This window comes from Oncorhynchus mykiss, chromosome 6 (assembly GCF_057628025.1).
Source record: "Oncorhynchus mykiss isolate SJ-2025 chromosome 6, ASM5762802v1, whole genome shotgun sequence".
NCBI lineage: Eukaryota > Metazoa > Chordata > Actinopteri > Salmoniformes > Salmonidae > Oncorhynchus > Oncorhynchus mykiss.
This window is the reverse complement of record NC_143027.1, coordinates 45,999,850-46,027,835: the sequence shown is the minus strand read 5'-3', so window position 1 is coordinate 46,027,835 and position 27,986 is coordinate 45,999,850. Positions and strand designations below refer to the sequence as shown.

The window sequence follows — 27,986 nt, the reverse complement described above, 5'->3', positions numbered from 1 at the left end:
GAACACGATGGGAGACAGCGAGCTGGTTTTAAGCGCAGCGGGTGTTTATTGCAAAGAACCACAGGAGGAGGCAGGTAGCTGGGTCCAGGGGCAGGCAGAAGGTCATACACAGGGGTCCAAAAGGGCAACAGTACAGGCAGGGAAAAGGCTAGTTGTCCGGGAGATCAGGAAATAGGTAGATTACAGGAAATCCGATAGTGAGTCGGGCAAAAACTATCATACAAGGGAGGAGTAAATCACGGCAAAACAAATAATACCTCACAGTGATGGGGGCAAAGAACTGAACAAAATAATGTGTAATAATGACATACAGGTGTGTGAACAGGTGATTAGAATTCAGGTGATTGGGATCTGGAGAGTGAGCTGCGTTCAGGGGATCTAGGTTTTTGAGAGTGGGTTGGAAGCAGACATTACAATATGATCTTTACAATACGTTCTGTCTAGGCCTAGTAATGTATTTTAGTTGGTACCCCCCCCCCCCCCCCCCCCCCCCCCATCGCTATGTTCTATTAAATATAGTTATTTTCTCTGGGTTAAAGTACAACAGTACACATTTATTGAAGAAGATTTTAGAAAACAAACTTACAATGCATTACAGCTCAAACACCTTAAAATCTAAATTCAACAATCCCAAAAATATACATTTCTATTGAACATTTGATAGTAAAATATTAGAATAATAACTAGAATAAGTACACATGATTATCTAAATGAGGACATTATTTTAGCTCACAGTTATACTTTTTACAATGGTAAACGATTTTGTGAAAATGGTAAGCAGTCTCAATCTTCAGACTCGGTTTGAAATAGCTTCATATGGGTACAGTAGATCTTCAGATGGACTAACCTTTTATGCAATTAAGCATTCAGTTATCGTGCAACAATAAGCCCCATCTAATTTCAAAGCATTCTTCTACCCTCTATTTTTTGTACACTTCTACATTTCCTCCAATGGTATCTGCTCTGAAACTCATTTTAATGACCATCAAAATGACAAGATTTGTTTTTGTCGTGATTGTTCACGATACAATTGTATGGCACAGTTTATTGTAATTATTTTCTTACACTCGATTTCATTCCAGTTTGTGCAACCAAGGCCAACATTGATAGACACCAGCAAGAGTCATGATCAGGTGCTATTAGGACCACCAGGCATACAGTATTAGAGAATGGGCACTTCAGTTCATGTTCTCCAGCAGGTAGTACGATTTAAAAAAAACAGATCACTAGAATGGATATTCCCATTCAAGTCAATGTTCCGTGATGGGTGGACCAGCTGCCATATTGAATGTACCCACCATCTTTTTCTATGGGTAGTTAGAAATAGTGTCCCTCAGTGAGAGTTATCTTATACAGTCTATGCTTGTTGTGCTTTTCACTCCCAGGCCTGGCTTGGTTCAGCTCATTGACAGTAAGACAATTGAGAACATTAAAAACGTAACACCTCTAAAGATCTTTAAAATCGTCTGTGTGCATCTGTGGTTTTATCCTTTCATCTCTCAGTCAATTCATCCACCCACAACCTTCAATTGACACATAAATGAATCCATCCGCACAACCAACAGTCTGCACAGCAATCTATTCATCCATTCATCCCATCCACCCCCCTACCTGACAGTCAACACACCAATCTATCTATCTGTGCAATCAATCAACAGGAACTTCACACAGGCCAATGTCTTTTCACTGTTGACCTGCTCTTAGTGTCTCTAAGAGTCTCTAAGATTACGTTCTAAATGGTACCCTCTCTGCCCAAAAGTAGTGCACATAGGGAACAGGTGACCATTTCAAAGGCATCCCAAATATTTGCTATTATGGCCAATATCTCCAGTTGGCCCTGTCTGTCCCCTCTCTCTGTCCCATTAAAGGTGGTATCAGAGCAATAAAGGGCCTTTTGTTTCTTGATGCACAGTCAGCACCAGGAGAAGGAACGTCCCACCATTTCAAAGAACAGGCGGTTGGGTTCTTTGAAGTATCGGCAGAGCTTCCTGAAGGCCCGGGAGCTGAGAGGAGCGTGGGGCCTCCCCTTGGACTCATCCAGACACTTGTCATGGCCCCCAGCAGAGAGGAGACAGTAGAAACCTTTAGTTGTGTTGAAGTAGAAGTTGGAGGGAGTGATGCGGGGCAGCAGGTCCAGGAACCTATAGATCATTTATTTATTTAATTTAACTAGGCAAGTCAGTTAAGAACAAATTCTTATTTACGATGATGGCCTACTACAATGACGGCCTACATTAGATGAGATTAGATTAAAAACTTTAATCTCCTCAATGAGGCAACTGAATAGCATCTTACACAATATAAGTTACATACAAAAGTAACAGGTGGGCCATGAAAGGATCTTCTCTTGGAGGCCATTTTTTATTCAGGCCAATGGGAAGATGGCGGAAATGGATGTTCTGTTCGAAACTGATGGCGGGTCGGATAAAGATGAGAGTGAGAATGAGTGGGCTACAGTCATGAAAAAGAAAGGAAACAAAATAAGTAAAGTTGTGATGGAAGCTAAGACGTTTCATGGGTGCATTGGGTGAGGTGGCGTTGGTGGCAGCCGCAAATTCTGGTTTTAGTTAGATTTTTTTGTGTGTCCGTGGAACATACTTTGCGCCTCAAAAATATTTTGGAATGCAGTTTTGTGTATGGATTTACGAAGCAGGGCGCCTGTCTCTGGGGTTGCTCATGAAGTGGATGCAGATGATATACCTGAGGAAGTAGATTAAGTGATTTGTGCATGATGACTGACCTGTGTGGCGAATGGAGTAAGGAAACTCACTTCGTCCATATTATAATGTCTCTCCCTTCTCATGTAAAGCTAGGCTTTATGAAATATCCTTTAAGAGCTGTTGTTCTTAAGCTCCTCCAGTGTAATAAATGCAAAAGATTTGGGCATGTCTCAAGTGTATGCAGATAGGGGGGAAAAAAATTGTGTGCCAGCTGAGGTTATATGCTGCAACTGTGGTGGCCACAGGAGTTTGGTGGCACCTTATTTGGGGAGGATGGGCTCGTGGTAATGGCTGGAGAGGAATAAGTGGAATGGTATCAAATACATCAAACACATGGTTTGATGCCATTCCATTTGCTCAGTTCCAGCCATTATTAAGAGCCGTCCTCCCTTCAGGAGCCTCCACTGGTGGTGGCGAACATATGCCCTAGTCCCTGGATTGCGCTGTTATGGTGAAGGAGACAGAGGTGGGGAGAATAAGGGCTGTCCAGCTTGTCTCCTATCTGGAGGTGGAGAAAAGAGTTGAAGGAGCGAGTGGCGTTGAAGATGCAATGGTAATTGAGACTGCACCAGTGAATGTTTCTCGGCAATCAAGGGATCCTGATATATAACATGTAGATAAGGTGGACTTTGCAGCATTTATTGCAGTGGTCATAAACTGCACAGCACAAACAAAGAAGAAATCAGACAACATTTGAATTATCGTGCAGCAGTATGCTTTTTGGGACGCAGTGAGTTTACAGCCGAGGCATTGCAAGAAATCTTGTCAAAGGATGCTCCGCCCTCACATGCCCCTCAGCCTGTGTAGGGCCATGTGATGTTATTTTTTTTGTCTGTTTTTGTTTGTTTACATGATATTGTTTTTATCCCCCTTCAATACAATGGATATTTTTTCTATAGTTTACCACCTGTACAGTAGGTGGCGGCATGCACCTCTAACGTGTGTTTGTGGACTGCCAAAATAACATATAAGATGAATAAGAAGAAGACTGCTAGTTCTGGGTCCTTTCAATGAACTTCCAGTTCGTTGTGTTTGGGGTGCTCATCTCTGTGAATTTTACCAACAATAGACATGAGGCTAAATGTATTCAAAACGCACGGTTGGTTAAATATGTAGGCTACAAGTTAAAGTGCGTGGTGATAAAGTGTAACTTAGGCCATTTTATTCAAGTATAAGCCTGTGTCCCAAATTGTACCCTATTTCCTATATAGTGTAGTATTTTTGACTAGCCATCCCATATGGAATGTCATGTTGAACAACAAAGGAGCTGATTGACTGACTATCCTTTGAAAATGTCTGCTGTGGCTTTGGCTACCTAGCATCTCCATCCCTGGATTGAGGTATGTTTTCCTGAGCTATATCTCATGCCGGCTCCATGGTTTCCTGGGCAGCCTGCCATTCCGACCTTACAGGGAAGATGATCAGTGATCGTAAGGTCAGAATCTTATAATGTCTACTTTTGACCAGAGGGTGTGTTTTTGGAACACACCCAAAAATTACATTAGGTATAACATTACCTCTCCGCCCTCCGGAGCTCTGGGAAGGGGTCTCTGATGAGGGCCTCTCCGTCCACCACATGGACCTGCTCCCTGGGGAAGACTTCCAGCCAGCGGTCCAGGTGTTGGTGGTACAGACTCCTCTGCAGGGCTTTGTAGGCCGGGTCAATGTGGCCCTGGCGGAGCAGCAGCTCTTCTACAATAGAATACATGAAATAGAGTAGAATGTAATATAATATTTAGAGCAGAAATGTATATTGTCTTTGCTTTTTCCTAACTCTTGGCACACATATAGGTTAAGAGGAACAGGATCTGAGGTATGGAGCACTGGATGGATTTACATTTTTGTTGTTAACTGCATTTCTCAAGTGAATGATGGTGGTGGTAGTAATGATCTGACACAAGCAGCCCCCAATTATCTATCGCCTGGGACTTGAACTAGCAACCTTTCGGTTACTGGGTCACCACTCTAACCTCGGTGCAACTTACCTAGAGACTTGTAGGGCTTGTGGCGGGTCACCCTATTATGGAGAACCTGGGTGTAGTCGGAGACGAGGCGCTCAGCGGGGTCCCGGACGATCAGCAGGAGTCGGACAGCAGGGTTCATCTCCCAGACCCGCTGAGGGACCTGGGGAGAGGAAAAGTAGCCAGGGGTTTTCTCCACCGTCACTTGCCCAGGCAGGGTGAAGGGCATCTGGGCACGATACCACGCCAGCCCACGGCGGTAGTGCTCTTCCACATTGAAGTAGTGCACCTAAAAAGAAAGTATGTAGGGTTGTTTAATACTTTACCCCCCAAAAAATTTTTTTTTTTACTTCAGTAAAGTCTGCATTCTAGGATTTTATCTTGTTCTTTCATTCTGTTATGCTGCATGACTATTTTCATACCATTATGTTAAAGCTTTGAGAGTAGTCTATTGTGTGAAAGTGCTTTACAATTTAAGTTGAGCTGGTCATGATGATGTTTCTATTTATCATTACCTCAGCCTTGGCCACCTCTACGTCCGGATGGAGGTTGAGCATCTCCAGAAGGGCCCTGGTGCCACCTTTACGCACGCCGATGATGATGGCTCCAGGTAGTCGCTGCTTGGTGGCATTACGAGAGGGGGAGGATGAGGGGGAAGAATAGCCGGCAACTCTGAGCACCCGTAGACAGACACATAGCTGGGTCTGCAGCAGGAGGAGAACCAGCAGGGCTAGGAGAACAGTCCACAGCATGGTGGACTATGGGCTCTGGAGGTGGGAGGGTGAGGAGGGGGAGGTACACACACACAGGTACAGGAAGATACCCACAGGCTGTGGGGCTGGGGCGAGGAGGAGGGTGGGGGTAGGGGATCCTAGGTGAAATGGGTTCAGGATCCAGGGGTCTTCAGTGAAGAGCCTGCAAATGAAGAGTTATTTTCCACTGTCAAAAGCAGTTTTAAATATCTGAGTTCATATTTTAGGTCATATAAATGAGCTACATTTAGGGTAGAGAACTCATGAAGACTGGAACTTCTTGTCTGTATTAGGGTTTCAAAGCTACCAGTAATTTAGAAAGTCACTGGAACCTTCAGTGATTTTGGCAATTAACAGAAAATCAATGGCAATCTATTGTAACTTTGATCATTTATATTTTAATAACTGTATTCATATATTATAAATGTATTATATCTGTGTCCATGTGTCCATTAGTTTCTAGTATATAGGCCATATTGTTAAATACAAAATAGCCCAATTAATGAAAAACGATTCTAGTGAACAATGGCATTATTTCGAATGAACTAAAATCCTTGAAAGATACCAGCCCTAATGCGTATTGTCCCTGCACGTGTCAAACTCAGTTTCGCCTCTGGGGAGCAATATTGTTAATTAAATCATTAATTGAAAGAAAAAAAACAAAGTATTTGGTTCAATGTCAAATGGTAAAAGTAGGCTAATGTTCAAGTTCAATTTGTTTTTTAATAACCATATGGAAGTGATGGACACTGAACTATGTGGATGTGGACTAACATCAGAGAATGAACAGTTCCACACAATTTAGATGATACGTCTCCATTTTATTAATCTGGTGGAATAAGTAGGGTATCTCTCAGTCCTGGCGTGGGTGGTTCTGTCTGTCACTTGTCCTCAACAGACAGGCAACCAGTCACAGAAGGAGGACTTGTAGAGAGCGATTGCAAAGTCAAGGCACCATGATGACATAGGTTGTTGCTGTGTCTGTGTTCACCAGGCTTTAACATCACTACACAGCGGTGTCAATACATGTAACATGATCCTTCCTCTGACATTGTCTCTCTGTTTCTATTGTTGTTGTTGTGTTCAGGCCAGCCTGATGGGGCTGAGTTATTTATTCACTCACTTGTTGTGTGTGTGTGTGGGGGGGGGGGGGGGGGGGTGTTGTGCAGTCCTGGAGAAGAACCTCGTCAGTGTTCGGTTCCTGTGTTCCTTTTTAATTGCACCTTAGGGGAATGTTGTTGCTCCAGCCGCCCCGAGAGTTTGTCTAGTCTCCCTGCTTGGTGTCTCTTTTGTCATCATTACCTTCATCAAGTCAGCTATCAAGGCTGAAGGGTTTGTCTAGTCTCCCTGCTCTGTGTCTCTTTTGTCATCATTACCTTCATCAAGTCAGCTATCAAGGCCGAAGAGTTTGTCTAGTCTCCCTGCTCGGTGTCTCTTTTGTCATCATTACCTTCATCAAGTCAGCTATCAAGGCCGAAGAGTTTGTCTAGTCTCCCTGCTCGGTGTCTCTTTTGTCATCATTACCTTCATCAAGTCAGCTATCAAGGCTGAAGGGTTTGTCTAGTCTCCCTGCTCTGTGTCTCTTTTGTCATCATTACCTTCATCAAGTCAGCTATCAAGGCCGAAGAGTTTGTCTAGTCTCCCTGCTCGGTGTCTCTTTTGTCATCATTACCTTCATCAAGTCAGCTATCAAGGCCGAAGAGTTTGTCTAGTCTCCCTGCTCGGTGTCTCTTTTGTCATCATTACCTTCATCAACTCAGCTATCAAGGCTGAAGGGTTTGTCTAGTCTCCCTGCTCTGTGTCTCTTTTGTCATCATTACCTTCATCAAGTCAGCTATCAAGGCCGAAGAGTTTGTCTAGTCTCCCTGCTCGGTGTCTCTTTTGTCATCATTACCTTCATCAAGTCAGCTATCAAGGCTGAAGGGTTTGTCTAGTCTCCCTGCTCTGTGTCTCTTTTGTCATCATTACCTTCATCAAGTCAGCTATCAAGGCCGAAGAGTTTGTCTAGTCTCCCTGCTCGGTGTCTCTTTTGTCATCATTACCTTCATTAAGTCAGCTATCAAGGCCGAAGAGTTTGTCTAGTCTCCCTGCTCGGTGTCTCTTTTGTCATCATTACCTTCATCAAGTCAGCTATCAAGGCTGAAGGGTTTGTCTAGTCTCCCTGCTCGGTGTCTCTTTTGTCATCATTACCTTCATCAAGTCAGCTATCAAGGCCGAAGAGTTTGTCTAGTCTCCCTGCTCGGTGTCTCTTTTGTCATCATTACCTTCATCAAGTCAGCTATCAAGGCTGAAGGGTTTGTCTAGTCTCCCTGCTCGGTGTCTCTTTTGTCATCATTACCTTCATCAAGTCAGCTATCAAGGCCGAAGAGTTTGTCTAGTCTCCCTGCTCGGTGTCTCTTTTGTCATCATTACCTTCATCAAGTCAGCTATCAAGGCTGAAGGGTTTGTCTAGTCTCCCTGCTCGGTGTCTCTTTTGTCATCATTACCTTCATCAAGTCAGCTATCAAGGCTGAAGGGTTTGTCTAGTCTCCCTGCTCGGTGTCTCTTTTGTCATCATTACCTTCATCAAGTCAGCTATCAAGGCCGAAGAGTTTGTCTAGTCTCCCTGCTCTGTGTCTCTTTTGTCATCATTACCTTCATCAAGTCAGCTATCAAGGCCGAAGAGTTTGTCTAGTCTCCCTGCTCGGTGTCTCTTTTGTCATCATTACCTTCATCAAGTCAGCTATCAAGGCTGAAGGGTTTGTCCTGGTGTTTCGTTTAGTTTGTCTTTGAAGAATTTACTCTGAAAGTGGTGGCTACTGGCTAGTATTTTTCTATAATGTATGATATTACAGTTTTTTTCAATCTCGTTGGTGAAATTTCACAAGTAACAAGTAACTCGCGTAGAGTTATCAAAACAAATCAAAACAGATCATCAAAATGGCTCGTGTTTCAAAACGAACACATTCACAAAGTCATTTTTTCACTGCATCAAATCACTCTTTGGATTTGGATACATATTCAATCTAAGTATCTGCTTTTCAAAATGTAATATTCACTTTACTTTTGATATGATTTTCTTGTCATTTGATAACAATATAATTAACTATTACTTAAACAAACTGCTCAAAACTGATAACTAATGAAGCAAAAGCATGTAGTGCCTAGTTACCCCTATAGTTTGATAACTGCTGAACACTGAACACTGTAATATTGTTTACCTCATAAATGTAGCAATTTGACATCAATATATGTTGGAAATCATATATGGATAAAGCTGTAAATACTACATGATTCTCCATCAGTCAGTGTGCTTCAATGGGACAAAGTGGAAAGAATCACTATGTGCTACCATTAGCAATGATGGTGTAGTGTACAATGCACTGCTGAAATGGGTTACCTGGGTTCTATATAACAATATATTCCACTCATTATCTACATTTCATTGATACACTGTAAGCTGATCAATTTCAAGCAGAGTTGACAAATCATGTAAAAAGGCGATCTTGTTCAATGTTGCCACAAAGTTGGAAGCACAGAATCATCTAGAACGGTGTACATTTTGGGGATCTTTTTATTTCAGCGATCTTGTGCATGTTGCTTTTATATTTTCGTTCAGTATATATTGAAATTATGTAGAAAAAACGTTGATTCAACCATCGTGTCCCAGTGGGAAGTTGGTGCATGCTTCCCGTGTGTGAGTGTGTGTGTCCTGTGACTCCCTGGTATGTTGGAGTATACAGTATCCCTCCTGTCGAGACGCAGCGCATTCAGCTTGACTTCCACTCTGCTAATTTGTATTTGTATTTATTATGGATCCTCATTAGCAGCTACTCTTCCTGGGGTCCAGCAAAATGAAGGCAATTTATACAATTTTAAAAACATTGCAATACATTCACAGATTTCAACACCCCCCTGTATGCCCTAAGGCCCCTACTCCACCACTACCACATATCCACAGTACTAAATCCATGTGTATGTGTATGTATACCATCGTGTGTTAATGTGTATGCATGCGTCTGTGCCTATTTTTCTGTTGCTTCACATTCCCCACTGTTCCATAAGGTGTTTTTTTCTATTTTTGAAGTCTAATTTTACTGCTTGCATCAGTTACTTGATGTGGAATAGAGTTCCATGTAGTCATGACTCTCTGTAGTACTGTGTGCCTCCCATAGTCTGTTCTGCACTTGGGAACTGTGAAGAGGGACTTGTCTTGTGGGGTATGCATGGGTGTCTGAGCTGTGGGCCAGTAGTTTAGACAGACAGCTCTCTGCATTCAACATGTCAATATGTCTCATGAGTAATGATGAAGTCAATCTCTCCTCCACTTTGAGCCAGGAGACATTGACATGCATATTTTTAATATTAGCTCTCGGTGTACATCCAAGGGCCAGCATTGCTGCCTTTTTTGTGGCACCTGACCACACGACGGAACAGTAGTCAAGGTGCGACAAAACTAGGACCTGTAGGACCTGCCTTGTTGACAGTGTTGTTAAGAAGGCAGAGCAGTGCTTTATTATGGACATACTTCTCCCCATCTTAGCTACTATTGTATCAATATGTTTTGACCATGACAGTTTACAATCAAGTGTTACTCGAAGCAGTTTAGTCATCTCAACTTGCTCAATTTCCACGTTATTTATTACAAAATTTAGTTGAGGATTAGGGTTTAGTGAATGTTTTGTCCCAAGTACATTGCTTTTAGTTTTAGAAATATTTAGTTTTAGAAATACTTATTCCTTGCCACCCACTCTGAAACTAACTGCAACTCTTTGTTAAGTGTTGCAGTCATTTCAGTTGTTGTAGTAGTTGACGTGTATAGTGTTGCGTCAACCGCATACATAGACACTCTGGCTTTACTCAAAGTCAGTGGCATGTCGTTAGTAAAAATTGAAAAAAGCAAGGGACCTAAACAGCTACCCTGGGGAATTCCTGATTGTACCTGGATTATGTTTGAGAGGCTTCCATTAAAGAACACCCTCTGTGTTCTTTTAGACAAGTAACTCTTTATCCACATTATAGCAAGGGGTGTAAAGCCGAAACACATACGTTTTTCCAGCAGCAGACTATGATCGATAATGTCAAAAGCGGCACTGAAGTCTAACAAGACAGCACCCACGATAATTTTATCACCAATTTATCCTAGCCTGTCATCAGTCATTTGTGTAAGTGCTGTGCTTGTTGAGTGCCCTTCCCTAGAAGCATGCTGAAAGTCTGTTGTCAATTTATTTCCTGTCAAATAGCATTGTATCTGGTAAAACACAATTTTTTCCAGAAGTTTACTAAGGGTTGGTAACTGGCTGATTGGTCGGCTATTTGAGCCAGTAAAGGGGGTTTTACTATTCTTTGGTAGTGGAATTTCTTTAGCTTCCCTCCAGTCCTGAGGGCACACACTTTCTAGTAGGCTATTGAAGATGTGGCAAATAGGAATATCGTCTGCAATTATCCTCAGTTTTTTTCCATACAGATTGTCAGACCCCGGTGGCTTGTCATTGTTGATAGACAACAATAATTTTTTCACCTCTTCCATCCTGACAATTCTTGTTTTTCATAATTTGGTCAGATATACTTGGATGTGTAGTGTCAGCGTTTGTTGCTGGCATATCATCCCTAAGTTTGCTTATCTTGCCAATGAAAAAGTAATTGAAGGAGTTGGAAATATCAATGGGCTTTGTGATGAATGCGCCATCTGATTCAATGAATGATGGAGCCGAGTAGGCTTTTTTTCACCAAAATGTCATTTAAGGTGCCCCAAAGCTTTTTACTATCATTCTTTATATAATTGATCTTTGTTTCATAGTATAGTTGATTTTTATTTAGTTTAGTCACATGATTTCTTAATTTGCAGTACGTTTGCCAATCAGTTGGGTTGCCAGACTTATTTGCCATACATTTCTCTTCATCCCTCCCATACAATTTTTCAATTCCTCATCAATCCAAGGGGATTTAACAGTTTTACAGTCATTTTCTTAATGGGTGCATGCTTATTAGTAACTCGAATAAGCAATTTCATAAATGTGTCATGTGCAGCGTCTGGTTGCTCCTCATTACACACCATAGACCAGCAAATATTTTTCACATCATCAACATATGAATCACAACAAAATGTATTGTATGACCTCGTATACACTATTATAGGCCCAGCCTTTGGAACTTTGGTTTTCCTAGATATGGCTAATACATTGTGATCACTACATCCTTTGGATTTGGATACTGCTTTAAAGCAAATCTCTGCAGCATTAGTAACGATGTGATCAATGCATGTTGATGATTTAATTCCTGTGCTTGTTTGTAACTACCCTGGTCGGTTGACTGATAACCTGAACCAGGTTGCAGGCACTGGTTACAGTTCAAAGTTTTTTCTTGTGTGGGCAGCTTGATGATAGCAAGTCAATATTTAATTAAATCACCCAGAAAATATACTTCTCTGTTGATATTACATACATTATCAAGTATTTCACACATATTCTCCAGATACTGACTGTTAGTACTTGGTGGTCTATAGCAGCTTCCCACAAGAACAGGCTTTAGGTGAGACAGATTAACCTGTAGCCATATTACGTCAACAGTCTCTGAGCTTTACAGGAATGTGGTTCTGAATATTGGCCAGAACACCGCCTCCGTTGGCATTTCTGTCTTTTCGGTAGATGTTATAACCATGTATTGCTACCACTGTATCATCAAAGGTATTCAGAGAGTTTCAGAGATGTCATCTGTTACAAGCAAGTTATTGACTTCATGGACCTTGTTTCTCAAGCTGCATATATGGGCTATTTTTATCCGTTTTCTGGGATGCTTGATTGTTTTTAATGCTTTACTGGGAAGAGTATCAGAAGTAGACTTACTCATGTAATTTAGTTTGGAGCAGGGTGCAGGGCTGCACAAAGTGGTCTTCCTACTAGGGCACACCGCCTCAGTGCTAACAGTGTAACTCTGGTTCATAGGCTCATGATTACTGCATACACTAGCTGTAGGATAAACAGAAGTATTCGGTGCAATTAGGGTCACATAAATTAAGTGACTTACATTGTGTTTGCCAATGCCCCTAGGATCTTGTACATTTGATGCAGCATTATGATGACTCATTGTCACAATGGTAGGTCATTAACTGAGCTGGCCTTGGATCATTGACCAGTCGAATGAACCCTCTCTCTCGCTCTCTCTTTACAAAAGCCATTTTATAAATTATTATTATTCTCGTTCCCCATTTCGCTATATTCTCCTCTTTCTCTTTCAACATTTTTCTCTCTCCCCTCTCCTTTTTGTCCTATATCCCTATATATATCTCTCACATGAAGATGCAGACATGAATATAATACATGATAGCTGAGGAATTACCCTAAAGGCTATGGTAACGCACACAGAAACCTCTTATCTACTCATCAATGACTCATTCTACAATCCCACGTTGCATCACACTCAGTTCCCTGAAATGTTCTAATCGCACAACTTTTAAATAAAAAATAAAAAAACTATTTCGGTAAGAATAGAGTGGCAGAAACTTGCTTTGGGAACAGTCCGAAACACAGTACATCATGAATGTTCTCGCTCTTATCACAACACTGGCAGAGACGGCTGATATGAGAGGAGTTCAGAGGTAGTATGTGTATGCACATCCAGTTACTTTTAGATACTTGGTATGAAGGGTCAAGTCATGAAAAAAGGACACTTATCATATTAATAGTGGACCTTACAGTAATGAGTGATTGGGGAGGGATTGGTGTTTCATTATAGAGTCAGAGGAGGGCCTCTAGCCCAGGCAGATCCCGGTGCTAGGCACATGTCTTTTATTTGTTTATCCCAAACCTTAACCCTTAACCAGAATGAATGACTGCCTCAACTTAACCTTCAAAAATCTATGTTTTACCTCCCGTGGACAAACGTTGAATTCTGAAGTCAATTTCACAATTTTGTGAGGTCTTGTTGCTCATGCCAGCTTTTAGTTCAGCTCTGTTCAATAGGAGAGCTTCTCTCCCACTAGCAGACAGCAGGCTACTCCTTGTGACTCCAATTTGGCACCATGCAAAAACCACAACAACAAGGCTTAGATTGTCCATGGTGAGTGGGGCTGTGAGAGTTCCACATGGACTAACAGTATTTCTAGGCTGAGAGAGGAAACTTTAATGAATCCAATTATTTGTGAAATATAGATGTAATATACTGTCACACCCTGATCTGTTTCACCTGTCTTTGTGCTTGTCTCCACCCCCCTCCAGGTGTCACCATCTTCCCCATTATCCCCTGTTTATTTATACCTGTGTTCTCTGTTTGTCTGCTGCTAGTTCGTTTTGTTTCGCGAAACCTACCAGCATTTGTTCCCTTGCTCCTGTTTTCTAGTCCTTCCCGGTTTTGACCTTTCTGCCTGCCCTGACCCTGACCCTGAGGCTGCCTGCCGTTCTGTACCTTGCCCCACCTCAATGGATTATTGACCCCTACCTGCCCTGACCCTGAGCCTGCCTGCCGTTCTGTACCTTGCCCCACCTAAATGGATTATTGACCCCTGCCTGCCCTGACCCTGAGACTGCCTGCCGTTCTGTACCTTGCCCACCTCACTGGATTATTGACCCCTACCTGCCCTGACCCTGAGACTGCCTGCCGTTCTGTACCTTGCCCCACCTCACTGGATTATTGACCCCTACCTGCCCTGACCCTGAGACTGCCTGCCGTTCCGGACCTTGCCCCACATCACTGGATTATTAACCCCTGCCAGCCCTGACCCTGAGCCTGCCTGCCGTTCTGTACCTTGCCCCACCTCAATGGATTATTGACCCCTACCTGCCCTGACCCTGAGACTGCCTGCCGTTCTGTACCTTGCCCCACCTCACTGGATTATTGACCCCTACCTGCCCTGACCCTGAGACTGCCTGCCGTTCCGGACCTTTTGCACCCTCTCTGGATTACCGACCTCTGCCTGCCTTTGACCTGTCGTTTGCCTGCCCCTGTACTATAAATATACTTGTTGTTTTTTCGACACTGTTTGCATCTGGCTCATACCTGAAAACTGATAATATACTATATAATATAGCAGTGCTTATTCTGTTTTCTCTTTCTCATCTTGCTTTTTCTTGGCTAGTTTATGGGTGTGTGGATATTGTTAGTTTGAATATTGCATGGTTTGGTGAGCTGCTTCTTACTTTGTATCTCAATCTGCATGTGTTTACTCTGTGTGTGTGTATATGAACACACGTCTCTGTTTGCCGTTCTGTGCCTTAGAACTATCTTTTGGTGGGTGCTGGTATTTGTGGTTGGGGGTGTCGGGGATTATCCTGCACAGAGGGACAGAGGGAGGGATGGAGGGAAGGCGGGTAGGGATGGAGGGGACAGATGTAGTCTGTGTGTGTGTGTGTGTGTGTGTGTGTGTGTGTGTGTGTGTGTGTGTGTGTGTGTGTGTGTGTGTGTTCTCAGCGGGAGTGTGTGTGTAACGCAGGCAATGAGATTGGCCCTAGTAGGGGGTGGCATGGTGAAATCCAGTTGATTGCCAGCCTAGCCATATCACCAAGGCTGTTGGACAGTAGATAAAGTCTCTCTATGTCTTTCTCTCTGTTTCTCTGTTTATGTCTGTTTCTTTCTCTGTATTTCTTACTGTCTCCTCTCCATTTGTTTCTCTGTTGCTCTCTCGGTCTCCTCCTTTCTCTCTCTCGGTCTCCTCCTTTCTCTCTCCCGGTCTACCCCTTTTTCTCTCTCGGTCTCCTCCTTTCTCTTTCTCAGAGAGTGGCGCTCGCAACACCAGGGTCGCGGGTTCAATTCCCGCTGGGGCCACCCTTCTGAAAAATGCATGCAAGTCGCTTCGGATAAAACAGTCAGCCAAATGGCATATATTACTACTGTGAATGTGTTATCATTCTTTCAGACAACTATCACAACAAACCAAACCATATTATTCAATATAATGTATTTGCACACACACATGACAAAGAAAATATTCATAATAGTCTCATTATATTTGCATTCCATGTGTGGATAGACAAAAATCATCCAAGGGAGATCTATAAACAAATTCAACAAGGACACGAGAGAGACAAATCTGTCATACTCACTGCATGAGTTTGGGACTACTTCAAAAATGTTCTTGCTATTCCATGAACTAGCTACCACAACGAAGCTAGCTTTCACAACAAAGACAGAACATTTTAAGCTGTAGTCAAATGTAGGATCTGGAATACTTTCTAATTGTATGACCTGACTAGGTAAACATTCGTGTTTCCTGTTCACTTCACATTGTCAGGAACAACTCCTGTCACAGGCAAGCTACCCTTTCTGGGGAAGATCTGTGTGTGCGACTTTTCAGAATGCGGCTGGGGGAATGTGTCTATATGACAACGTCTGTTTCATTGACAGACTGGTCACAACCTTGAGGAGTAAGACTAATGATGTCTTCTTGAGCCCATGCAGCATCTGAATTTGTTAGAGTATTTGTGTGTGTTTGTGTGCCAAAAAGGCACTCCTAAAGCCTTAAGAAGCCCCTCGGCGTGTACTCCTCCTTTACATGAACAGGCTTAAGTTTGAACATCAGATCTCGTTCTTCAGAAGAATGAGGGTTGAAAAGAGAGGGAGGGGGGAAAGGGAGAGAGACGTTCTGGAGATAACGCCTGTTATCGGGGTCCAGAAAGTCTCTGTTTCCCTGCCCCCTCTCTTTCACACTCCTTCTCCCTCTTGCTCTTTCTGTCTCTCTCCCCTTCTCTCCAGCAAAGACACTGACCGCAGAAATATGCCCACCGATCCCCGACTGGGTTTCAAATTAGACTCTTTACAAAAACTCCACACCAGCCGCCAAACCCTCTCCCCCCTCACACACACACCCCCCACCCCAGACACACTTTTCTCCCCCTCCCCAGCCATTCGCGCTTTAAGATCTGGGTCAATCGTATCAAACACTCAAAAGAGCTCTCTATAGTCTGTGTGTGTATGGCGCATTGATAATGAGGATGGTGATGTGTGTATGTGTGTGTATGTGTCAGAGAGATGGGCAGGGGGTGTCTGGGTTAAAAACAGGGTGTTTCGGGGGAGTGTATATGTGTTTGTAAAAGAAATTGTGTGTGTGTGTGTGTGTGTGTGTGTGTGTGTGTGTGTTTGGGATCTAATTAAAGATGCCTCTGGCATGCAAGTGTGTCTGGGCGCAGGCGTTGGCATACACCCCATGCTAATGTCTGGAGTGTGAGTTTACTGTTCATGGCAGTCTGGCACAGGGCAGTGCAAGCGTGTGTGTGTGCATGTGTGTGTGTTAACATGGCAGCCTGTGCCATTTAGATTTGGATAGGTTAAAACAGACAGTCAGAAAGAGAAAGATAACAGGCTGCCTGTCAGTCTGTTTAGCTGCACCAGAAGGTCCCAGGGTACAGTCTAGTGTAGTGTGGAGCGCTGACTCCTGATGCTGAATCACACACATAGTTACATGCACAGATGTAGGCTTGAAACAAATGTACAGAGGTAGCTAAGAGCGTACAGAGGTAGCTAAGAGCCCACAGAGGTAGCTAAGAGCCCACAGAGGTAGCTAAGAGCCCACAGAGGTAGCTAAGAGCCCACAGAGGTAGCTAAGAGCGTACAGAGGTAGCTAAGAGCCCACAGAGGTAGCTAAGAGCCCACAGAGGTAGCTAAGAGCCCACAGAGGTAGCTAAGAGCCCACAGAGGTAGCTAAGAGCGTACAGAGGTAGCTAAGAGCGCACAGAGGTAGCTAAGAGCCCACAGAGGTAGCTAAGAGCGCACAGAGGTAGCTAAGAGCGCACAGAGGTAGCTAAGAGCGCACAGATGCATACAGGCACCTCCCTTCACCCACATATCAGCCAACCAATACACACACGTGTGCACGCACACACTCAAACACACAACTCCCCACCCCCCCTCACGCACACACCCTTGTTTACATGCTCACAGTCCAATGTAGCACATATGTTGGTTTTCACACAGTAACGTACTGTAGCTCTGACAGCCTGCTGTCACTATCTGGCACATTACATCACAGTGGATATAAACAACCAGGTTTGACATGTGGATCACTGATGGAGTGAAAGCAGGATACGGGGACTACTCTCACTTCCTCTTTTACTCCTCTTTCTCATTAAGCCGTGATGGATCTTGTGTGCTTGTGTAGCTCCTGGTACCAAACTACAGTCACTCATTTCACTGGCTGTTTGTTGTCAAGAGAAAGTCAATTCTGATCTGTCTGTGTGTGTGTGTGTGTGTGTGTGGGTCCACCGAGAGTCTCTGTCCACCGAGAGTCTGTGACAGAGTCAATTAGGATCTATGTGTGTGGGCAGGGTGTGTGTACATCTGTGTACTGTACTGTATATGAGCAAGGGTGTGTGTATGTGGTTTGGGGGATGTGCGTATGGGTGTTTGGAATGGGGGCAAGTAGACATATGGGGGAGGTCTGTCTGGTCAATATCATTATGGGCTAGTGAACAGTGGTGGAAAGTACTCAAGTAAAAACACTTTAAGGTACTACTTAAGTATTTTTGGGGGGGTATCTGTACTTTACTTTACTATTTATACATTTATTACATTTCGAATTCTTAGCAGGACAGGAAAATGCTCCAATTCACACACTGCCTCTGATCTGGCCGAAGCACTAAACAGAAATGCTTCACCTGTAAATTATGAGTGTTGGAGTGTGACCCTGGCTATCTGTAAATAATTAAAAAAACAATACAATTGTGTCGTCTGGTTTGCATAATATAAGGAATGTGAAATTATTTATACTTTTATTTGTCCTTTTGATACTTAAGTATATTTAAACCAAATACTTTTAGACTTTTACTCAATCGGTATTTTATTGGGTGACTTTCACTTTCTATTAAGGTATTGGGTACTTTTCCCACCAATGTGGGTCCTGAACTCTGCCTATCTAGATTTAATATGGGAAGAGGGTACAGAAGAGATGAAGACAGGAGGAGAGAGGGAAAGAGGGAGAGAAATAAAGAAAGAGAAATAGTAAATAAGATGATAGTGGCGGCAGGTAGCCTAGTGGTTAGAACGTTGGGCAAGTTATCGAAAGGTTGCTGGATCGAATCCCTGAGCTGACAAGGTAAAAATCTCTTGTTCTGCCTTTGAACGAGGCAGTTAACCCACTGTTCCCCGGTAGGCTGTTATTGTAAATGAGAATTTGTTCGTAACTGACTTGCCTGGTTAAATAAAATAAAAACATTTACCTTAAGGTGAAGAGCAAAAGGAGAGAAGGACCTAAAATCATTCTTTGTAACCCTCTCACCTGGGACCATGAGACTAAGATTGAGAGATGAAGGAAGGGGGAGAGAGAGGAACTGACAAAGAAAGAGGATTGGTAGAAGTAATATACCCGGCTGGGTATGGCCGCAACGCTCCAGCGCCATCCATTTTCAGGGCTAGTTGATTCGGCAGGTGAGATGAAAAGGGACGAGGGTGGCTCTTTCTTTCTTTCTTTCTTTCTTTCTTTCTTTCTTGTCTTTCTTGTCTTTCTTGTCTGTCTGTCTGTCTGTCTGTCTCTCTCTTTCTGTGTCCTCCTCGCTTGCTGTCCTTCTCTCTGTCCCTCGTATTCTCATAGTGGTTCTCTGTGACATATCTAATAGCCTGTGTGCCTCTGTGCTGTATACCCCACTGCTTCTCCAGGCTGACACTCTCACACACACACACACACACACACACACACACACACACACACACACACACTGAGACGAGGGGGGCGGAGGTGGAAACATTAGAACATCAGGGTTTTAGCAGGGGGGTTTTGATTGACCAAGCACTTAAGACTATTACCATCGCCCTCCTCACCCTCTTGCTCACCACCCTCTCACCCTACCTCTCCGCCCTTCCTCTCCCCATACCCCAAGTCCTCAGGCTCTCATTGTGACTGGAAATTAATGAGTGCGATCCTCAGTCCCTCCCTCATCCCTCACTCCCACCTTGGGCTTTCAGCTTAAACCCATCCTATGGTGTTTTCACCATCAAGGTCAAACCAATGCCATGTACAGTAGTACAGTATTGCCCAACAGAGATTTGCCAATGTCACTGTCTGGTGTCCTTGGTCTGATTTTAGGGGACAGACAGTTTACAGTTGTACAAACTGAGAAATATGATACAAATTGGATTGATTGGATTTGATTGATTGACACAACAGCATGGAAGTTCTTTCAGTCAGTGGGTGTGTTATAGGACTTGGTCTTTAGAGTCCAGTCCTATATTGGCATTTCCTCTCCGATGCCCTTTTCCCTCCAGCCTTCCACCCTACTACCCTTCTCCCCTGACCCTAATCCTACCCAGGGGCTTCATGACCACACAGACTAGGCCCACCCAAACAGCTCACCCAGAGCTCCCTGTCCTGACTTTCTGCCCCACTTTATCCCACTTTATCTTAACCACTGCCCAGCAACCCCAAAGAGCTAACCCCAGACCCAAAGAGCCAGACCTAGCCCAACCCCAGAAACACTGTCTGTGTGTCCATCCGTCCGTCTGTCTGTTGGTGTCTGTGTAATGTGGGACCTCTCCTGCTCCCTCCATCTGGTGGTCAGTGGGTGGTCCTGTCACCTCTCCTTAAACCAACTGGAGTGTGATGGTCTAGCAAACACTGACTCTGTCTCCACAAAGATGAGTGTGTGCGTGCGTGCGTGCGTGCGTGCGTGCGTGTGTGTGTCTATGATGAGCTGAGGTCATTGTGCACTTGTGCCACCCGTACTGTAAGGTGAGAGGATCTTTGCCCCAACTCTAACTGACATGGTGGAGGACTGCCAGATGAATGAACTTTCTCCCCGAGCTCCTGTAAACACACACTGTTAGCACTCAGCTAAATACACACTCACTTAGTCAAATAACACTCCGCTAGATGACCTCAACATTATCAACAGTTGGCTATTTCTGGTGAGAAAATATACTGGGAAAGGTATTGTCGATTCTATCGATTTACAGTGTAAAGTAAACAAACACTTCCCGTCCCCCCTCCCACTGTAACTTTTTGGAGTGTGTAGCCGTAGCATGCGCCTCATTGCCCTCCAGAGGACACGCTCTCTGCTCATAAATAATGTCCATGTATTATTCACAGCTGCTTTGCAAGCTCCCCCTGCTAATGCCTCCTAATGTGCCCAAACACACAGTTTCCACACAGCCTGGCCTGCACTCACACACTCACAGGGCCAGGTGACACAGTGACGGACAGAGACCCCTTAGACAGTGCAGGCCAGTGCACAGGGAGGCTGGGCGACTTTCTCTCTCTCTCTCTCTCTCTCTCTCTCTCTCTCTCTCTCTCTGTCTCTCACACTATCTCTCTCATGTATGTAATTATAACCACTGAAGCACACTGTATAAACTGTCTGTCCTCTCTCTCTTTTACTCTCGCTCTCTCTTTCTCTTGTTTATGTATATCTCTCTCACTCTCTCTGTTTATCTTTGTACCTCTCCCCCTCATCACCTATCTCTTCATTGTCCCTCTAACATTTTTTTGTCATTTAGCAGACGCTCTTATCCAGAGCGATTTACAGGATCAATTAGGGGGTTCTTCAACGATCTGAGACGCTAGGCACCCTCTCTATAGCTTCCATATCTCCATGTCAACAGCAGCTTTATCAATATGGGTTCAATCAATTTTCCCACACATGCATCATAGTTTCTGACTGAGCATTGACTCAGTTAGCTTGAGGACACAGTGTGTCAAAGCCAGGGTACGGTATTACGACAGAGTAAACCTCATCCATATGTAACAGTGCCTTTGTGACTCTGCTTAGGAGGTGAATGCACTCTGAATGAACAGAGGTTTTAATGTACAGTACACCAGGGCACACTCTGTATGATAAAAATAACTATTTTTCAAAGTACAGTACTATGTGATTTTTTTTACATGACTTTCTAAGACAGCTGAAACAAAGTAATGGTACCACTATTGACGTAGTAAAAGGTTTATCCCTGAATCGGTCATAATGCACTCTTGACCCGGCCATGTGGGGATTTTGTTTTGATGAGCCACAGGATGTCTTGATAAAGATAAAGCCACAACTCCTCACATCACATGGTGCTGTTGTCCCGGTTAGTGACTGATTCAGAGACAGAGGCTCTATTCACTCTGATGACCATGTCTCTCACCCTCTCTATCGCTCCCCCTCTCTCTATCTCGCCCCCTCCCTATCACTCCCCCTCTACGTCACTCCCTCCCTTTATCGCTCCCTCCGTATCTCTCGGACCACATCTACACTTTCCAAACATTACAAAGGTCAAACATTGTTTGGTTAGTTTTACTTTTACTCCTTTGGCTGGTGGTTTCCTCAAGCTTGCTGGAAATGGGAAGGGGAAATCTGAAAATATACATTTTGTGGGTTCATTTTAAATTAGCATAAAAAGAGAATGGCAAAACCCCCTACTTTGGCAATTGATTTACAATGAATCTTGAATGAGTTCGAGAGGTTGGTTGGCTTACTCACAACATGATTGATACGACAGGATCAAGAACATAATATTCACATACTGAATCAGACTGTTGTGGTTGGTTTTCACTACCCTGGAGTTGTGAACTACCGCTAGTACAGTGACTGTCACACATGCCAGATTAGTGAGAGAGGTTGGCTTACAACATGACGGATATGACTATCATGAGTATGATGTTCAGAGTCCAAGGCAGTTGTGGTTTATACTTCGCTGGAGTTGTGATTCACGATGGGTGTGTAATATATGCAGCCCACAACACATGCTGTGTGTCCACCACTGCCTGTCTATCCACATACCACAAGTTCTCCACTAGCTGTTGCTTAAAAGACCATATCATAAATCTCTCTCTCTCTCTGTGAGCATCTATCTGTCCCCCCTCTCTCACTCTCTCTCTCTCTTCCTCTCTCTACCAGCATCTATATCTCGCACACTCACACACGCACGCACGCGCGCACGCACACACGCACACACCCACACACACACACCAAAGTGACATTCACAGACCACTCCCACTGGCCACCGACTTCAATTAATGTCACCATGTCATTGAATTTAGGATAACCCCTAGAGCCGATGTCTGGACCCCTGCAGAAATGTAATTTGCATAATAAAAAAATCCACATAACAATCTGTCTGTTTTAGCTACCAATATCAGTTTTTTTACATGTATTTAACCACTTATTTTTGGTATTAAACAGACACTTCATGTCACGTTCTGACCTTTATTTCCGTTGTTTTGTATTTATTTAGTATGGTCAGGGCGTGAGTTGGGTGGGCAGTCTATGTTTGTTTTTCTATGTTTTGGGGCATTTCTATGTTTTCAGCCTAGTATGGTTCTCAATCAGAGGCAGGTGTCATTAGTTGTCTCTGATTGAGAATCATACTTAGGTAGCCTGGGTTGCACTGTTTGTTGGTGGGTGATTGTCTATGTTGATGGCTTGTTTCAGCGCAGCTCACATTAGCTTCACGGTTGTTATTTTGTTTACTGGTTTTGTATAGTTTTCAGTGTTCACTACTTTCTTTATTAAAGATTGGCCATGGACACTTACCACGCCGCGTATTGGTCCTCAGATCCTTTTCGCCTCTCCTCTTCAGATGAAGAGGAGGACGGCCGTGACACTTCAGAACAAACTTTTTGGGGACTGTCTATGTATGTTTCCATGTAGTGAATCTGTTATTCAATGCGTTTGTATGGACTAATAGCCAAATAAGGCCAAATAAAATTAATAGCCAATTAAGGCCAAATTAAACATCAAATATACACTACCTTTCAAAAGTTTGGGGTCACTTAGAAATGTCCTTGTTTTAAATTTTTTTTTTTTTTTTTTGTCCATTAAAATAACATCAAATTGATCAGAAATAGTGTCGACATTGTTAATGTTGTAAATGACTATTGTAGCTGGAAACTACTGATTTTTTATGGAATATATACATAGGCGTACAGAGGCCCATTATCAGCAACCATCACTCCTGTGTTCCAATGGCACGTTGTGTTAGCTAATACAAGTTTGCCTAGAAGAACAGCATCCCGGAGTCGCCTCTTCACTGTTGACGTTGTGAGGCGTCTGCTTCTCAAACTAGACACTCTAATGTACTTGTCCTCTTGCTCAGTTGTGCACGGGGGCCTCCCACTCCTCCTTCTATTCTGGTTAGAGACAGTTTGTGCTGTTCTGTGACGGGAGTAGTACACAGCTTTGTACAAGATCTTCAGTTTCTTGGCAATTTCTTGCATGGAATAGCCTTAATTTCTCAGAACAAGAATAGACTGATGAGTTTCAGACGGAAGTGCTTTGTTTCTGGCAATTTTGAGCCTGTGATTGAACCCACAAATGCTGATGCTCCAGATATTCAACTAGTCTAAAGAAGGCCAGTTTTATTGCTTCTTTAATCAGAAAAACAGTTTTCAGCTGTGCTAACATAATTGCAAAAGGGTTTTCTAATTATCAATTAGCTTTTTAAAATGATAAACTTGGATTAGCTAACACAATGTGCCACTGGAACACAGGAGTGAGGGTTGCTGATAATGGGCCTCTGTACGCCGATGTAGATATTCCATAAAAAAATCTGTCGTTTCAAGTTACAATAGTCAATTACAACATTAACAATGTCTACCCTGTATTTCTGATGTCATTTTAATGGACAAAAAATTTGATTTTCTTTTGAATGGTATTGTGTATATATCTTTTTTTATACTTCAAAGGATCTTAATATTAAAAGTGTGTGAAAAATTCAGTGTGTGAATAAGAGAGAGAGAGGTCTTACCTAAGTCACTGTGACACTGAACCTGTGTCTAGGGTTTCCGCTGTCTTCCTCCTGTTTTCCTCTTCTCTCAACTCCTCTGTGTCTGATCTCCTTTCAAAGCCTCTGAGAAAATCTAAGTGTTAGATAACTCAATGTTTTCCCTTTCTCCTCCTTTATTTCCCTCCTTCCTTTTCTTCCTCTTTCCTCTTTGCTGTTTGTGGTGTGCTTGCCCCGCGTTACACTGAGGATATGTGTGTGTGTCTCTGCCTCTGTGTCAAAAAGAGTGAGTGAGTGAGTGAGAGTGTGGTGTTGAGTGTGATTCCGTTGAGTGTCAGAGCGACTGACAGAGAGAGAGAGAGCGACAGAGAGAGAGAGAGAGAGAGAGAGAGCGACAGAGAGAGAGAGACAGAGAGAGAGAGAGAGAGAGAGAGAGAGAGAGAGAGAGAGAGAGAGAGAGAGAGAGAGCGCAAAGCAAGCACAAACACATCGACCCCTTAGGGAAATCCCTCCTCCCTGTTCCACCTGCCCCCTGCTCTCTCTCCATCAACCCCTCTCTCCCATTCTTCTCTCTGATTTCGTTGTCTTTCACATACTTTCTCTGTCGATCTTTCATCCCAACACTTTGAAGGGACATAAGACTTAACATTTGAATCTTTCCCTCTTTTTTGTTACTATGCATATTTTGATGATTTCTTTCCAGCCATAACTATGCCTTAAGACGTTCTTAGACATATTTGTGAAGACATCTTGAGAGATCTTACTGTGAAGATATTTCTTGGGAAATGATGACGTGTCTTTAAAGCCTCAACGTTGTGTGTCATTCAAGATGTATCCAGACATCTAAAGATGAAGGTGAAGGCTGAGTATATAACAGCGTTTGATTTTACTTGAATACAAATGTGAGTGGGTTTTTCAACCTTCCCATTTCTCATACCATTCAATATAGACAGTTATTTGAGAATGAGACTTAGAGTAAAAATCTTTGACCTTTTCAGTTTATTGCTGAGAGACTGCGCTTATCACTAGACATAAAGTGGAATTAGTGGCACTTATGAATAAGGTCTGAAGGTTTTTTCTCTCCTCAATCAAGGTCGTTAAAAGCTTTGGGAAAGGCAAGCACATCTTAGCCTTTGTGTAATTTCCTTGATTTTGTAAGGAATGTATTAGCAGTAGTAATTATTGTAGAATAGATGAGAGCAGCAAATGTACCAAGTCCACCTCAGTTTCCAATGATCGAGACACATCACCAACATACTTATCAAAATGCTCAAAGTTCCACAGACAATCAATGCATCGATTATAACTTTTAGTCAGGAATGCGTGTTCTGAATGAGTTCATTGGATTCATACAATCTAGGTGAACATCGCTAATATTGTTCAGATTTGGTTGGAGGTTAGAGCATGGTGCTTTTATCAACAGAATTGTGTGTTTGATTTGGACAACATACAAACTGCACAAACGGTATGTTGTTAAATTACCGTAGTAATGTCTCAAAGTACATGCATGGCTGAAAGGCGATTGAATAAGTAAGATCCTCAAGTGACCTTTGGGACTTTGGGACTCGCAGACAGGTGTATTGGAGGGGTCTCTTGATCTCATTCCATTGGACCGATTACACTCTTCAGCTTTAGCCCCATAATCTGTTCTTCTAATACAGTGGCAAGAAAAAGTATGTGAACCCTTTGGAATTACCTGGATTTCTGCATAAATTGGTCATCAAATTTGATCTGATCTTCATCTACGTCACAACAATAGACATAGTGTGCTTAAACTAATAACACCCAAATTATTGTATTTTTTTAGTCTATATTGAATACATCATTTAAACATTCACAGTGTAGGTTGTAAAACGTATGTGAACCCCTAGGCTAATGACTTCTCCAAAACCTAATTGTAGTCAGCTAACCAGGAGTCCAATCAATGAGACGAGATTGGAGATGTTGGTTAGAGCTGGCTTGTCCTATAAAAAACACTCACAAAATTAGAGTTTGCTCCTCACAAGAAGCATTGCCTGATGTGAACCATGCCTCGAACAAAAGAGATCTCAGAAAATCTCCCCCCCCACACACACCTCCCCCAACCCCCACATACACACACACCCTTTATTTGAGGCATATGCCCTTTTCAACAGTTATATTAATCTCTATTTGTGGCTCTGCGCGCTCTCTCTCTGCTGTGTTTTTGTGGTGTGTGTGTGTGTGTGTGTGTGGGGGGGGGGGGGGCTACGTAGAGGGAGGGATTTTATGCAGGATTTTTTTCAAAAATGAAAAGCTGCACCACTGTCGAGGTTCTCCTTGGGGGGTGCACTTCACCGAGCAACCCTGCTCCTCTTATCCTAGACCCCTGGGATTCACTCCCCACTCCTCTACTCCTCCCTCTCAACCCTCGTTCTCTTCCCCTTTCCCTCCCTCCCTCATTCGTCTCATCACCCACTCCTCCCTCCCTTCTTTCCTTGTTAGTTCATCATCTCATCCGCTTCTCTTCATCTCCATGCTCCAGCTACCTAGAGCTCTGATCCCAGTTTCCACGAAGGCCTCCAACTTTTCTCTTCCTCTTTGTCTCCTTATCAGACTGTGTCTGGGTCTGAAGTCTACCTCGCTCTTCCCAGACACTTCTTAGCTTATCTCCTTCCTCTCTCCCCGCAGCCCTCCCTCTCCTCCTCCCCTCTCCTCCCTTCTTTTTTTATCTTCTTCATGATAAACACTTTTTTACGCACACGCCTCTTTATTTTTGGTAGCACTTTATTTGGATAGCCTGGATTTTCCATCTGTAGATGCTCTACAGATGATCATACTATCAACAAACTGTCTGTTGATATGCAACTGCTTGCTAAGGCAGGATAAGGTTTAGAATAAGGGTTAGGGTTAGGTTAAGGGTTAAGTGTAGGGTTAGAATAAAGGTTAAGGTTAGAGTTAGATAGTTAGTTGAAATGTTTCTGATAGTCTGTAGAGCATCTAAAGATGGTCTACCAAAATAATGTGAATGACAAGTAAACTGTGAACATCAGAAATGAATAATGCAAGACAGGAAGCAAACCCCACAACAACAACAAAGCACTACACTCAACTTCTACAAGAGCCGCTCTAATTTACAACCTGCCGTTTGTGTGTAGGGTTGTGTGTGTGCGTACATGCGTCTGTGCATGTGTGTGCGTGCTATAAAAACATCTGTAGTGATGGCACACTGTCAGACAGTAGAATAGGTGCTATAGTCGTTAAGTTGCTTCTCCACCCTGAAGTCTCGCTTCACTCGGTTTCTCTATTGCCTACTCCAATAAAAATAACCTCATGACTATGAAATGTAGACCTAATTTAATTAAGGGCTGCATTTAGCTGTTATGGCGTGCATTTATGAAAGAAAAACTAAGAGCCGGAATTCTTACTGGTTGGTAGGTGATCAAATACTTATGTCATGCAATAAAATGCAAATGAATTACTTAAAAATCATACAATGTGATTTTCTGGAGTTTTGTTTTAGATTCCGTCTCTCACAGTTGAAGTGTACCTATGTTAGAAATTACAGACCTCTACATGCTTTATAAGTAGGAAAACCTGCAAAATCGGCAGTGTATCAAATACTTGTTCTCCCCACTGTATAGCACCTTTTCATTGGGTCTCTAAGTGCTTTACATTGTCATTTACCTCATCCACCATCCATGTAGCAGCGCCCAGCTGCTGTTAACCAACGATGAGAAGTTGGATGTGCGAATTATGAAGATTGTTTTGTTGGCTTTGGCTGGTATGTTTTACGACTAGAGTAGACAATACATGAGTAGATGTGGAGAGAGGGAAAAGCAACCATTCAGCAACTATTTAGGAGTAATTTCATTGTTTCATTCAGTGCCTGAACCTAGATTAGCACTCCTACTCTGAGACCCTTTATGAATACAGACCCTGGACCCTTTTTCTCTCTTTACACTCTTAGCATTTTCTCTCCTCAGAGTACGAATGCA

General features: G+C 43.1%; 1 protein-coding gene across 2 annotated transcripts; it reads right to left on the bottom strand.

Annotated features, from left to right (window-relative positions):
• Window positions 1-23: 23 nt before the first annotated feature.
• Window positions 24-24,379, bottom strand: LOC110526036 (heparan sulfate glucosamine 3-O-sulfotransferase 1). Of its 2 annotated transcripts, none has more exons than XM_021606627.3 (5): window positions 24,055-24,379; window positions 5,197-5,596; window positions 4,706-4,970; window positions 4,238-4,412; window positions 24-2,141 (listed from the first exon to the last, which is right to left on the bottom strand). In XM_021606627.3, exons 2-5 carry the CDS (start codon window positions 5,431-5,433, stop codon window positions 1,913-1,915), a joined length of 906 nt encoding a protein of 301 aa, XP_021462302.1. In that variant the 5' UTR covers window positions 5,434-5,596; window positions 24,055-24,379; the 3' UTR covers window positions 24-1,912. The 2 variants fall into 2 exon arrangements, 1 of the variants encoding a protein (XP_021462302.1); XR_016496700.1 differs by having other exon boundaries at window positions 523-2,141; window positions 2,314-4,412; window positions 24,055-24,378.
• Window positions 24,380-27,986: the final 3,607 nt, after the last annotated feature.

Bases quoted from the DNA above. Each gene is read 5' to 3' on its own strand.
- LOC110526036 (XM_021606627.3), bottom strand. From the start codon at position 5,433: ATGCTGTGGACTGTTCTCCTAGCCCTGCTGGTTCTCCTCCTGCTGCAG. The intron at 4,971-5,196 runs GTAATGATAAAT...CTTTCTTTTTAG, and splicing joins TAGAGGTGGCCAAGGCTGAG to GTGCACTACTTCAATGTGGA. The intron at 4,413-4,705 runs GTAAGTTGCACC...ATTCTATTGTAG, and splicing joins CAAGCCCTACAAGTCTCTAG to AAGAGCTGCTGCTCCGCCAG.